Source organism: Pipistrellus hanaki, assembly GCF_964339955.1.
Source record: "Pipistrellus hanaki genome assembly, chromosome: 1".
NCBI classification, from domain to species: domain Eukaryota; kingdom Metazoa; phylum Chordata; class Mammalia; order Chiroptera; family Vespertilionidae; genus Pipistrellus; species Pipistrellus hanaki.
Window position 1 is genome coordinate 69,450,441 of NC_140503.1, and position 13,341 is coordinate 69,463,781.

A 13,341-nucleotide genomic window follows, 5' to 3' on the forward strand; every position below is an offset into this window, starting at 1 on the left:
AAAAAACTAGCAAAATTAAAGGAAATATTGTCAATTAAAAATATATTTAGTAGATATATTTAGTATGTAATAATGTTCAGAATTTTGGGTGGGAGTAGAAAATAGTAAATCAATTGTAGAAATTTGAGTACTGAGACTAATTCTTATAATTTAAAAAGAGGATTCTCAAAATAATCTTCCTGAATTAAGGGCTATTGTCACAATTTCTTGGTTCATTTAGATATTTTTGCTGTTTCACTGAGTATAAAGGTGAATTTTTTAAAGAACTATTGTAAAAACAATTAACTAAGATAAACATAAAATTAACATATAGATGGCTTAACAAGACGAAGAATAATAATGCTTTAGACGTTATAAAGAGGGAATAGTTTTTCACCTATATGCTATAGTGATGATCAATTTTGGAGAAAATATAGGAGAAATACCTTGATCAATAATAAATACTCAGTTTGTATCATCAATCATTTATTGGACATCTTTAATTACCATGCACAAGTTTAAACTGTACCAAATTGTCACAATTAATGTTCCTTTAACCAGTCATCCAAGCGATCTCTTAATTGTTCTCCTTGAGCACTAGACTTTTCAGGTTTTATCTGAAAAAATGTCAGTAGCCTTCTTTGTCCTAAGCACCTAGCTTAAGAACAGGCACATTAATAGTAAATAAGCTGAGATCTCAGTGGAGTACCTTCCTCTAGGAATCCTTCAAACTTTTGAAATATGTGTACCCCTTCTATAATTTTTGTAACACTGAGTACCCCTTGTACTCATGAGAATGTAGAATTAGGTGCAGTTAAGCATGGTGCAGTGCATATCCCCACCAAACTCTTCCCGTACCCCTGCAGGTACTCATACCACACTTTGGGAAACACTGAATAAGTTCCTTCAGATATGTTTAGAATTGCAGATACTTAAAAGAATGAACCAGGAGATGCAGTAAGGAGGACTGCAAAAGTAATTTGCTGATGGGAAAAATGGAACACAGGCAAATTTTGCATAATACAAAGTATAGAGTCTATTTGTAAAATCACATTATCCAAACACATTGACAATCAAAGAATGAAAAAAATTCTTAAGAGTTGTAACATACTTTTTCTTATTAACTTAAAGTACAATTAGGATTATAATTATTTATACCTGGACTTTAATGTCTGCTAATTTATATAAATTCATATTTTATCCATTGGATTCACATAATTTCTATAAGAAATATTAACTGCTTTCCAGCGATACTTTTTACCACTATGAACATAGTGAAAAAGGGAAATCATATGTATGTACATGTATATATTTATATACACATTGAAAATTAAATGTAGTCATTTTAACTACAATTTAGTTTTGTAGGTTAGAATGAAATGCATAACACTATTTTTAAAGATACATTTTTATTGATTTCAGAGAGTAAGGGAGAAGGAGACAGAGAGAGAGAAACATCCACAATGAGAATCATTGATTGGTTGCCTCCTGCATGCCCTTCGTAGGCATATGCCCTGACCAGAAATTGAACCATGACCTTCTGGTTCATAGACCATTGTTCAACTTCTGAGCCACATTGGACAGGCCATAACACTATGTTTTATAACTAAAAAAAAAATTGCATCTCTATCTAAGAATGAAATTCTTTGATTTAATACTTTTTTTTATGGAATTCTCAGTTTTTCAAAGGCAGTAATGAAATTGTACACATTCCATAGTGTTTACGGTAATCATGAGGGTCCTTTTGGTTCATGATATTCATCTTGTACCCTCATCAATGAATTGTGTCACATCATCTACCTAGAACTTACAACTTGTCCACTCAGCCTTCTCATTGCCACTTGCATATCTCTGTTCCTTAAAGTGTAGATGGCAGGATTTAAGACAGGGGTGACAACGAAGTCCACAATGGAAAAAAATGTATCCAATGACTTGGTTGGGAAAGGCCACACATAGAGAAACATGCATGGAATGAAAAACAAAACCACTACAGTGATGTGAGCTGACAAAGTGAAGAATGCTTTAGACAAATCCTTTGAAGAATGTTTTCTGACCGTGACCAGAATAAAGATGTATGATATAATTAAGAAAAAGAAGGTTCCCATAGATATGAAGCCACTATTGGCAATGACCACAAATTCTAGTCTGTAAGTGTCCATGCATGCAAGTTTAATTACCCTAGGAAAATCACAATAAAAGCTCCCCACATTATTAGGGCCACAGAAAGGTAAATTTATGACAAAAACAAACTGAAACACTGCATGAATCATTCCAATGGCCCAAGCAGCCACTATTAATAGTACACACATCTGGGGACTCATAATAGTTAGATAGTGGAGAGGTTTACAGATTGCAGTGTACCTGTCATATGCCATAGCTATGAGCAGCACCATCTCCACTCCTCCCATGACATGAATAAAGAACATTTGTGCCATGCAACTATGGAAGGAAATGATTTTGCAATCACTGAAAAGATCAGATATCATCCTAGGAACTGTGGTAGATGAAAGGCCCAGGTCAATGAGTGATAGGTTAGCCAGCAGAATGTACATGGGGGAGTGTAAGTGAGAATCAAAAATCACTGTGAGCACAATGAAGAGGTTTCCCAGGATAATTCCCACATAGAATAAGGCAAAGAAAAGAAAAAGGAAAGACTGCATTCCCAAAGACTGTGCAAGTCCCAGTAATACAAATTCTGTTACCACAGAGCCATTTACTTGGTCCATCGACTCAGAAAGAAGGGAAAACTCTGAAGTGACCTGAAAGAAAAGGAAAAAGAAATCAACTTGTAGGTACTGAAAAAAATATTGTTAAATGTTTATAATTTAAAAACGATTAGTAAGGGGATCCAATATGGCAGTGGAGTAGGTCGATGTTATACTCACTTCCAACCAGGACCAAACTGGAATGATAAATGAAGAGCAATCAATCTGAATAACCAACTAAATGCTAGCTGAAGAGACGTTTTATAACCAAGAATTTATAGAATAAGCCACATCAAGGTTGGTAGGAAGGGAAGAGACATGGAACTGGCTGGCCATGCTCCCACGGCTCCCACGGGCAGACACTGAGATTCTGGAGGAATATCTCAGCTGCGAAGGTTCCTCCTGACAAGTATGGGGTCTTAACCCCAAACTGGACTCCTCAGCCCAGAGCACCAGAGCCTGAAAGACATGCCCATATACCTGACTGTGAAAATCAGTGGGGATTCTGTCTGCCAGGGAGAGATGAGAGTTATCTAGAGACACAGGCACTCTCTTAAAGGGCCAGCTCACAAAATCTTGTTCATTCACTCTGGGCTCTGGGAAAGAGCCACACTCACGTCTTTGTTTCTTAATGTACTGGTATAAATAGCGGCATTCAAGTCAGAGGTGATAGCAAAGTCAATAATAAACACTTATCCAGTGATGCTGTAAGGAAAGGCTACACATAGAAAAACATGCACTACATAAAAATAAAATTATTACAGTGATGTGAGCTGACAATGTGAGAAATGCTTTGGATAAGTCCCCGGGATGCTTTGGACAAATGTTTTTGATAACATTTCCAGACAATGACCAAAATGAAGATGAAGGATATAGTTAAGGAAAAGAGGCAGCCATGGATATAAACCCACGGTTAGCAAGGATTACAAAATCTAGCTTCTAAGTGTCTGCACAGCAAGTTTTATGTCTTGAGGAAAATCACAGTAAAATTATCTACTTTATTATGACCACAAAAAGGCAAGGTTATGGCAAAAAGAAACCTGAGATGCAGAACAAATTATCCCCACTGTCCAGGAAGCCACTAGAAAGAAAACACATTTTGAGGCTTATGAGGGTCATCACATGTCATTGCTAAGAGCAGCACCATTTCAAATCTACCCATGACACGAATAAAAAAATATTCATATGATGCATTTAAAAAATTTTATTTATTTTATTATATTGAATTTATTTTGGTGACATTGGTTAATAAAAATATATAGGTTTCAGGAATATAATTCTATAATACATCATCTTTATATTGTATTGTTTGTTTTCCAGGCCTTGTCAAATCTCCTTCCATCACCCTTTATCCTCTTTAGCTCTCCCTACCCACTTTACCTCTGGTAATTAGCATACTGCTATCTATATTTATGAATTTATTTATTTTTGTTTAATTCCTTCACTGTTTCCACCAAGCATCCTCTGACAGCTCTAGTCTGTCCTCTGTATCCACGAGTCTGTTTCTATTTTGTTTTTTAGATTATTTCATTCACTAAATTCCACATGCAAGTAAAATCATATAATACTTGTCTTTCTCCAACTGGCTTATTTAACTAAGAATAATACTCTTCAGGTCCATCCATGCTGTTGCAAAATGTAAGATTTTCATGTGTTTTTTTTTTATTTTTATGGCCGAATAGTATTCTATTGTATAAATTTACTACAGCTTCTTTATCCACTCATCTATTGCTTCCAAATCTTGCCAATTGTAAATAACACTGCAATGAACATAGGTGTGCATATGTGCTTTCTGATTAATGTTTTGGGGTTCTTTGGATAAATTCCCAGAAGTGTAATTGCCAGGTCATAAAACAACTTCATATTTAATTTTTTTAATATTCTTTAAAATATATATATTTTATTGATTTTTTACAGAGCGGAGGAGAGAGGGACAGAGAGCCAGAAACGTCGATGAGAGAGAAACATCGACCAGCTGCCTCCTGCACCCTCCCCACTGGGGATGTGCCAGCAACCAATGTACATGCCCTTGACCGGAATCGAACCTGGGACCTCTCAGTCCGCAGCCCGACGCTCTACCACTGAGCCAAACTGATTTCGGCTCATATTTAATTTTTTGAGGTAACTCTATACTTCTTTCCACAGTGACTACACCAGTCTGCATTCCCACCAACAATGCATGAGGGCCCCCTTCTCTCCACATCCTTGCCAACACTTGATGTTTGTTTATTTATTGATGCTAGCCATTTGGAAAGGTGTGAGGTGGTATCTCATTATAGTTTTAATTTGCATCTCTCTGATGAATAGTGACATTGAGCATTATGGTCTATAGGTCACCTATGGACCTTTGGAGAAGTGTCGATTCAGGTCCTTTGACCATTTCTTAACCAGATTACTTGTGTGTTTTTGTTATTAAATTGTATATGTTCCTTATAAATTTTAGATATTAAGCCCTTATCAAATGTATTGGCAAATATATTATCCTATTCAGTGGATATATTTTTATTTTTTTCATGGTTTCTTTTGCTGTACAAAAGCTTTTTAGTTTGAATTAATTTTATTTGTTTATTTTTTCTTTTGTTTCACTTGCCTGAGGAAGCATATCAGAAATAATATTGCTATAAGAAATGCCAAAGATTTTATTGCCTATGTTTTCTTCTAGAACTTTGATAATTTAGAGTCTAACATTTAACTCTTTAATACATTTTGAATTATTCTTGTGTATGGTGTAAGAATATGGTCTAGTTTCATTTTTTGACATGTATCTGTCTAATTTTTCCAACACTATTTATTGAATAGGCTATCTTTAGCCCATTGTATGTTTTTGCTTCCTTTGTCAAATACTAGTTGACTATAAAGGCATGGGTTTATTTCTTGGCTCTCCATTTATATGTCTGTTTTTATGCCAGTACCATGCTGTGTTGATTTTTATAACCTTGTGGTATAGTTTGATATTAAATATTGTGATTCCTCCTGGTTTGTTCTTCTTTCTCTAGATCGCCATGGCTTTTCTGAGTCTTTGTGCTTTTGTATAAATTTTTGGAATATTAGTTCTAGTTCTGAGAAATATGCCATTGGCATCTTGATAGAAACTGTCCTGAATCTATAGGTTATTTTGGGTAGTAGGGACATTTTAATGATGTTAATTCTATCTGTGAACATGGCATATGGTTCTACTTATTTGTATCTTCTTCAAATTTCTTCTGTGCTTTATACTTTTCTGAGGACAGGTCTTTTACATCCTTGGTTAAATTTATTCCTTAGTATTCTATTTTTTGGATACAAAAAAGAGAAAAAGATCCACAGTGATGGTTGTACCACTCTGAATTTACTTTAAAAAACCCAGTTCATTGTACAGGTTAGGTGACATGTATAGTATATAAACTATATCTCAATGAAGCTGTTCTTTTATTTCTTTTTAAATAAAGACCAGTCTTATAATCAACTGCAGATGTTTTCAGAGGCCCCTGAAGATTTGCTTACTGTGTCCCAAACCACACCTGTGACTCCCAGTTGACTCCAGTCCTGGTGGATCTGGATGGTGTGGTTTGCAAAGAAGAAGGTGGCAAGAGGCTTGTGGAATTTCTGCAACCCCATTCCTGGGGTCTCCTCCTAGGGCACCAGGGCCATTTCCACTGTGCCAGCTCTCTGCTTCTTTTAACCTGTTGGGCAAAAGAATACTGCAACCATAGATGGCCCGAATGCTTTTTTTTAAATGTAATTTTATGGATTCAAAGAATATAGATGAGGAAAATTTCTCTTTCTGTGAGTTAATAATTGGTGTATAGAAAAGTCATACACTTCTGGATATTAATTTTGTATCCTGCTACATTGCCAAATTCATTTAATAAGTCTAGTAGTTTTTTTGATGGGGTCTTGGGGTTTTCTATATACAATATCATGTCATCTGGAAATAATGAGAATTTTATTTCTTCTTTTCCAATTTGGGTGCCTTTTATTTATTCTTCTTGTCTGATTGTAATGGCTAGTACTTCCAGTACTATGCTGAAGAGGAGTGATGAGAGTAGGCATCCCTGTCTTGTTCCTGTTCTTAAGGGAAATGGTTTTAGTTTTTGACCATTGAGTATGATGTTGACTGTGGGTTTGTCATAGAAGGCTTTTATTATGTTGAGGTATGATCCTTCTATTCTAATCTTGCTGAGAATTTTTATCAAGAAAGGGTGTTGGATTTTGTCAAATGCTTTTTATGCATCAATTGATATGATTATACAGTTTTTAATCTCTTGGTTTGTTTGTGTGGTGTATCACATTTATTGATTTGCAGATGTTGTACCATCCTTGCATCCCTGGGATAAATCCCACTTGGTGTATAGTTTTATACTTTTTTCTAGCTCTGGTTAAACCTCCATTTCTTAGTCAATGGATGATAATTATGGGTATACTAATTACGGGTGTTTTAAGTCAAATTTAAATGAACACTATACTTGCTTCCTTATTTAGCATGAATATATGTGAGTGAGTTTTGAGTTAAGAAATATAAATGATTGGTAACTGGATGGCATTTTATATAATCCTGGTGTATCCACTCTAATTATTTGCAATAGGGAAGTCATACACTGAAATTAATGGGAAAATATGTTACCCATTTATCTTGTCAACCAAATTTTATACTTCTTAAATTTCCATTACATTTTGCTAAAATAGATTGAAGAAATCTGTCTACAAAGAAAAGCTGAAATCAGATTTACTCATAACTCTTCATACCACTAGAGTTGTCATGGTTATCATCTTTATGGAAAATCACATATTTTGTTCAAAACTTATCAAGAGTTGGCATGAGTGGGGGGTTTGGGGGGTAATGGGAGGATAAGGACACACATGTAATAACTTAATCAATAAAGAAATTTAATAAAAAGATTTGGTTCTATCATTAAGTTAGTTAATTTAAAATAATGAGTTCATGTTCAGAGCACAAGAAAATAGTGAATTTACATCCATTAAAAAATTAGTTCTTTTACTTTTTTAGAAAATATTAAAGAATTAGGAATTCTTCAGAGACAGAGTCCCCTAAAAGCCAGTTGCTATCCATGCTAGATTTTTGGCTTTATTGACCCTTGTCAAGTAGGTAATGCAGAAAATCAGAATTTAGATCTTCTTACTTTAGTGACTGAAAATTCCCCCTCCTTTTTCAACCTTTCTACTTATTTGTAGTAATCACAGATATTCTTTATTTAAAAGTTGTTGGTAGCAATTTTATTCCTTTTTAAATATCAATAGCCAAGAGCAATTATAATCATCACAAGATTAAAAACACAAAGAAGCAAAACTGTTCAAACTTATTTTACCATTTTTTTGTTCACTGATGTACCATATTCACTAATTTTTAGAAATCTACTTTTCAGACTGATGGACAGCAGTTACATTATGCCATGTTCATTCGTGCCATTCTCTTTTAAATTTTGATCCAGTCATTGGCTAATGTTATCAAATACTTTAACCAAGTGACAAGCAGAGGGAATGACTGATTCCAGCATTCCCGATGTAAGGACAGAAAATAACTTCCCTGGTACAATCTGTTAGGAGTATTGGAGGGAACAAAATAGCAAGACATAAAATATTTGGTCCTCACAGTGGGAAATGTAAAGTATATAAGATGTTGAAAAAAGTGGTGTGAGATACAGATCCTTGATATACCAACTTACCAAAGTGGGACATAAAAAAATTTCAGTCATTTTAGAAACATATCTTTCTTCAGGCGTAATAAAATCTGGTAATCAAAATAGTAAGAATATAGTGCCCAAAGGGTTGGAACAACTGGAGACAGAAGGAAAGTAGACCAGTGGAAAAGAAAAACAGAAAATGGAGGGGAAATAGAAAAGAGATTGATTTGGTATCATTCAACTTTAGGAGCAATTTTCTGACCTACCTGTTCTGTTCTATGATGTGCATCAGCATTTGGATGAAATAAAATTTTATTTTGTCTTTTGTAGTGAAAACACCTTCAAGAAAAATATATGTTTCTTCCCACTGGGAATATAGTTCATTCGTAGCAGTAGATGGTAGTGACCCATTGATGCCTCTGAGATCCCAAATAACCAACATTTTATTGATTTCTCTTGGGAACCAGGTCTGAGTCATTAATTTTCCCATGAGACAAAAATATCAGGAGAGACAGTTGGTGACATTAAGTAAGGAAATAAGGAATAAGCTTATCTCCTGCATATTGGGTCAAATCTCGTGCTGGGGGCATGGGAAATGCATTCCATTTAGGGCCCACTATAGTAAATGTAGACTTATTGAGCTGGAAAGAGAGACATCATCCATAATTATTGCATGTGCCCTGATTTGTGGAATGGGAGAAAGTAGCCTTATGTATCAATATTTTATTCAGGAACAAGAAAGAGTCTTTATGCAAAGGGGATAGTCCCACAAACATTTTTGATTCCTTCACATTACTGGTAGTGATCGCTGGATTGAATGGTAAGAGAATGATTAATTTTGTATGAAAATGCCAAACTGTCTTTCAAAGTAGCTGTACCATTTAACATTTCCATCAGCATGTATGAAAGTTCCTGTCGATCAGGCTGGCACAATATTTGCAAATCAATAAACGTGATACATCACATAAACAAATTGAAAGACAAAAATCACCTGATTATATCAATAGACACAGAAAAAGCATTTGATAAAATTCAACACCCATTTTTTAAAATTTTATTTTATTTTATTTTATTTTATTTTATTTTATTTTATTTTTTAAATCTTTATTGTTCATATTATTACAGATGTTCCTCTCCCCCCACACTTCCATTGCTCCCCTCCACCAGGTTCCCACCCCACCCTCTGCCCTTTCCCCACCCATCATTGTCATCCATAGGTGCACAGTTTATGTTCAGTCTCTTCCCACATCCCCATCTCCCTTTTTCCCTGAGAATCGTCAGTTCACTCCCCTTCCATACCTGATTCTATTATATTCAACAGTTAATATTGTTCATCAGATTTTTTTAAAAAAACTTTTTTTGGTTTTTAGATTCACTTGTTGATCGTTACATATTTGTTGTTCATAGTTTTTATCTTTATTTACTTTCTCTTCCAAAATAACCCCCCTTCAGCAATTCATATAATTCTGGTTTGGTGGTGATGAACTCTTTTAGCTTTTTTTTGTTTGTTTTTTTTTTGTTTTTTTTTTTTAATTAGTGAAGCTCTTTATCTGGCCTTCAATTCTGAGTGATAGCTTTGCTGGGTAGATTATTTTTGGCTGTAGGTTCTTACTATTCATCACCTTGAATATTTCTTTCCATTCCCGTCTGGCCTGCATGGTTTCTGTTCAGAAATCAGCTGACAATTGTATAAGTGCTCCTTTATAGGTAACTACCTGCTTTACTCTTGCTGCTTTTAATATTCTCTCTTTGTCTTTTGCTCTTGGAATTTTAATTATGATTTGTTTTGGTGTGGTCTTCTTTGGATTCCTTTTGTTTGGAGTTCTGTGCGCTTCTTGGACTTGTAAGTCTATTTCTTTCACCAGGTGGGGGAAGTTTTATGTCACTATTTCTTTCAGTATGTTTTCGATATCTTGCTCTCTCTCATCTTCTGGGACCCCCATAATTCTGATGTTGGTTGGCTTGAAGTTGTCCCAGAGGTTTCCTACATTATCTTCAACTCTCTGGATTCTCTTGCCTTCTTGCTTCTGTGGAGGAGTGTCTTCTGGCTCTTTATGTTCCAAATCTTTGACTTGATTCTTGCAATCTTCTATTCTGTTTTTAGGACTCTGTATAATATTTTTTATTTCAGACAAAGTATTCTTTATTTTTTGTTGATCCCTTTTCATATCCTCATAGGTCTCATTTATTTTATCGGCCCTTTCTAGGAGATTCTTGAACAACCTTATAAGTGTGGTTTTGAACTCTATATCCAGTCGCTTTTTGTCCTCCATTTCTTTTGTTTGTGATTTATTTCGTTGTCCCGGCATTTTCGCAGCTTCCCTGATGGGGTGGAGTTTCAGAGTGGAGCCTACAGCCTTGGCTTCCGTCAGCCACACCCTATGCTGCTCCTGAGTCTCAGTACTCCTCAGGGTCCTTCAGTACTCGCTGCAAGCACCTCTGAGAGTGAGGTGCCCTCGAGTTTTGCTTGCTACCAAACAGTCTAGTCTCTCTCCCAATGGGCCTGGAACTGGGGTTCAGTTCAGTTGGAAGTGGGATTGGAGGTGGCGTTCAGAGCAGTCTGGAGCCCCTGTCTCCTTCCCGCCAGGGCAATCCCGTGGCACAGCCAACCATCCCTTCTCTGCACACAATGTGCGCACCTCCGGGGGCTCTGCCTTTCGCCGCTCCCCGGGGGTTCCGCCTTACAGCCCAGCTCCCTCTGGATGAGCCTGGGTTCCCGGGGTCTGGCCTAGAACTGGGGTTTAGAGCAGTCAGAACTGGGCTCAGCACAGTCCGGAGCTTTTATCTCCTTCCTGCTAGGGAACGCCAGCCAGGTACTCAGCCTCCCCCTCCTCTCCAGCTCAGTCATCTCCTCGCGCACCATGTGTCTCCGTACCTTAGGCTTTTACAGCTCCTCCGCTCTTCCTTCTGGTTTTCTCCTTGCTTCTCATTGTAGAATTTCCAGTCAGTCGACTTTCCTGTAGTTATGGGTAATGTCCATTTTATATTTTAGTTGTATTTTATTGAAATTGTTGTGTGCGGCTGCAGTTAGGTGTTTACCTGTGCAGCCATCTTGGATCCTCCTCTTAACACCCATTTTTGATAAAAACTCTCAGCAAACTGGGAATAGAGGGAGCATATCTCAACATGATAAAGGCCATGTATGACAAACCTACAGCCAACATCATACTCAATGGGAAAAAACTAAACTAATTTTCTCTAAGAATAGGAAAAAGACAGGATGATTAATTTCACCTTACATATTCAACACTAGAGGCCTGGTGTATAAAATTCATGCATGGCTATGGTGCCTAGGCCTGGCCTGCAATTAGGGCCATCTTCCCTGACTGCTGGCAGCTGGCCCTGTCCCCACCGCCACCCACCCCCAGTTCTCCATTCACTATGCAGTGATTAGAACCTTCTGGCTGGGAGGAGGGACCAAGAGGGTGGCCATTCTTTCTCCCTCCCCTCCCTCCCATTCCCTGTTCAATGGCCCCATCCCCCAATGCTGGTTACCTTCTGTGTGTGGCGCAGCTGGTGTCCACCGCCACCCACCTGTGGTTTCCCATTTGCCATAAGGTAATTGGAGCCTACCAGCCAGGCGAAGGAATCTAGAGGTTGGCGGTTCCCACTCACTCACCGGCCATGCCTTTTGCTGCCACCCACTCCTGGTTTCCCATTCACCATTGGGCGATTGGGGGCCTGTGGGCTGGTGGCAGCTCCTGCATTGACAGTTTGTCCCCTGGTGGTCAATGCACATCATAGCAACTGGTTGTTCCACTGTTTGGTCAATTTGCATATTAGCCTTTTATTATATAGAATAGTACTGAAAGTCCTAGCCATAGTGATCAGACAAGAAGAAGAAATAAGAGGCATCCGAATTGGAAAGGAGGAAGTAAAACTCTGATAATTCACAGATGACATGATATTGTACATAGAAAATCCTAAAGATTCCTTCAAACACTACTAAATTTAATAAATAAATTTGGAAATGTAGCAGGATACAAAATCAACACCCCAAAATTTATAGCTTTTTTTATACACCAATAATGAATTCTTAGAAAGAGAAATTAAACAATCACACTTACTATTGAAACAACAAAAAATTAAGATACTTAGGAATAAACTTAATCAAGGAGGCAAAAGACCTGTACTTGGAAAACTGCAGGATGTTGAAAAAAGAGATAGAAGAATATATAAACAAGTGGAAGAATATACTATGTTCATGGATTAAAAGAATCAACATCATTAAAATGTCCATACTACTCAAGGAAATCCACAGATTCAATGCAATTCTTATTAAAATACTAACAGCATATTTCAAAGATCTAGAACACAGACAATGGGGCATAATGGAATGTATGTGGAGTTTGGGGGGAGTAATGGAGAATAAGGACACATATGTAATACCATAATCAATAAAGAAATTAAAAAAATAATAAATTCAAAATGGGTAAAAGACTTAAATATAAACCAGGAAACCATAAAAATTCTAGAAGAAACCATAGGCAGCAAAATCATAGGAATATGTTTACAGATATATCTCCTAGGGCAAAAGAAACTAAGGAGAAAATAAAAAAAAATGGGATTATACCAAAAGAAATAGCTTCTGAACATCAACAAAATGAAAAGGGAGCCTACTGTATGAGAGAACACATTTGGCAATGATACATCTGATAAAGGGTTAATATCCAAAATATATAAAAACTTATATAACTTAACAAAAGGAAGACAAACAATCCAATTAAAAAATGGGCAAAAAATCTAAATAGATATTTCTCTGAAATGGACATACCGATGGCCAAGAGACATATGAAAATATGCTCAAAGTCACTGATCATCAGAGAGATGCAAATTAAAATGACAATGAATCATCTCATACCCATCAGAATGGCTACTATCAAGAAATCAACAAATGACAAGTGTTGGCAAGGATGTGGAGAAAAGGGAATCCTAGTACACTGCTGGTGGGAATGCAGACTGGTGCAGTCATAATGGAAAACAGTGTGGAGTTTCTTCAAAAATTAAATATGGAACTGCCATTTGACCCACTGATC

At 36.5% G+C, this 13,341-nt stretch overlaps 2 protein-coding genes across 2 annotated transcripts in view; one reads left to right on the top strand and one right to left on the bottom strand.

Annotated features, from left to right (window-relative positions):
* The window catches only part of LOC311610811 (olfactory receptor 4F3/4F16/4F29), a gene marked incomplete at both ends in the record, with an annotated part of 49,154 nt that overhangs the window by 20,486 nt on the left and 15,327 nt on the right, over nucleotides 1-13,341 (top strand). The gene's annotated exons all lie outside the window — the stretch shown is intronic.
* On the bottom strand, nucleotides 1,776-2,705 carry LOC311610767 (olfactory receptor 4F6-like; the record flags this gene model as incomplete). Its single annotated transcript, XM_084862293.1, has 1 exon — nucleotides 1,776-2,705. The coding sequence occupies one exon, from the start codon at nucleotides 2,703-2,705 to the stop codon at nucleotides 1,776-1,778; it is 930 nt and encodes a 309-aa protein (XP_084718419.1).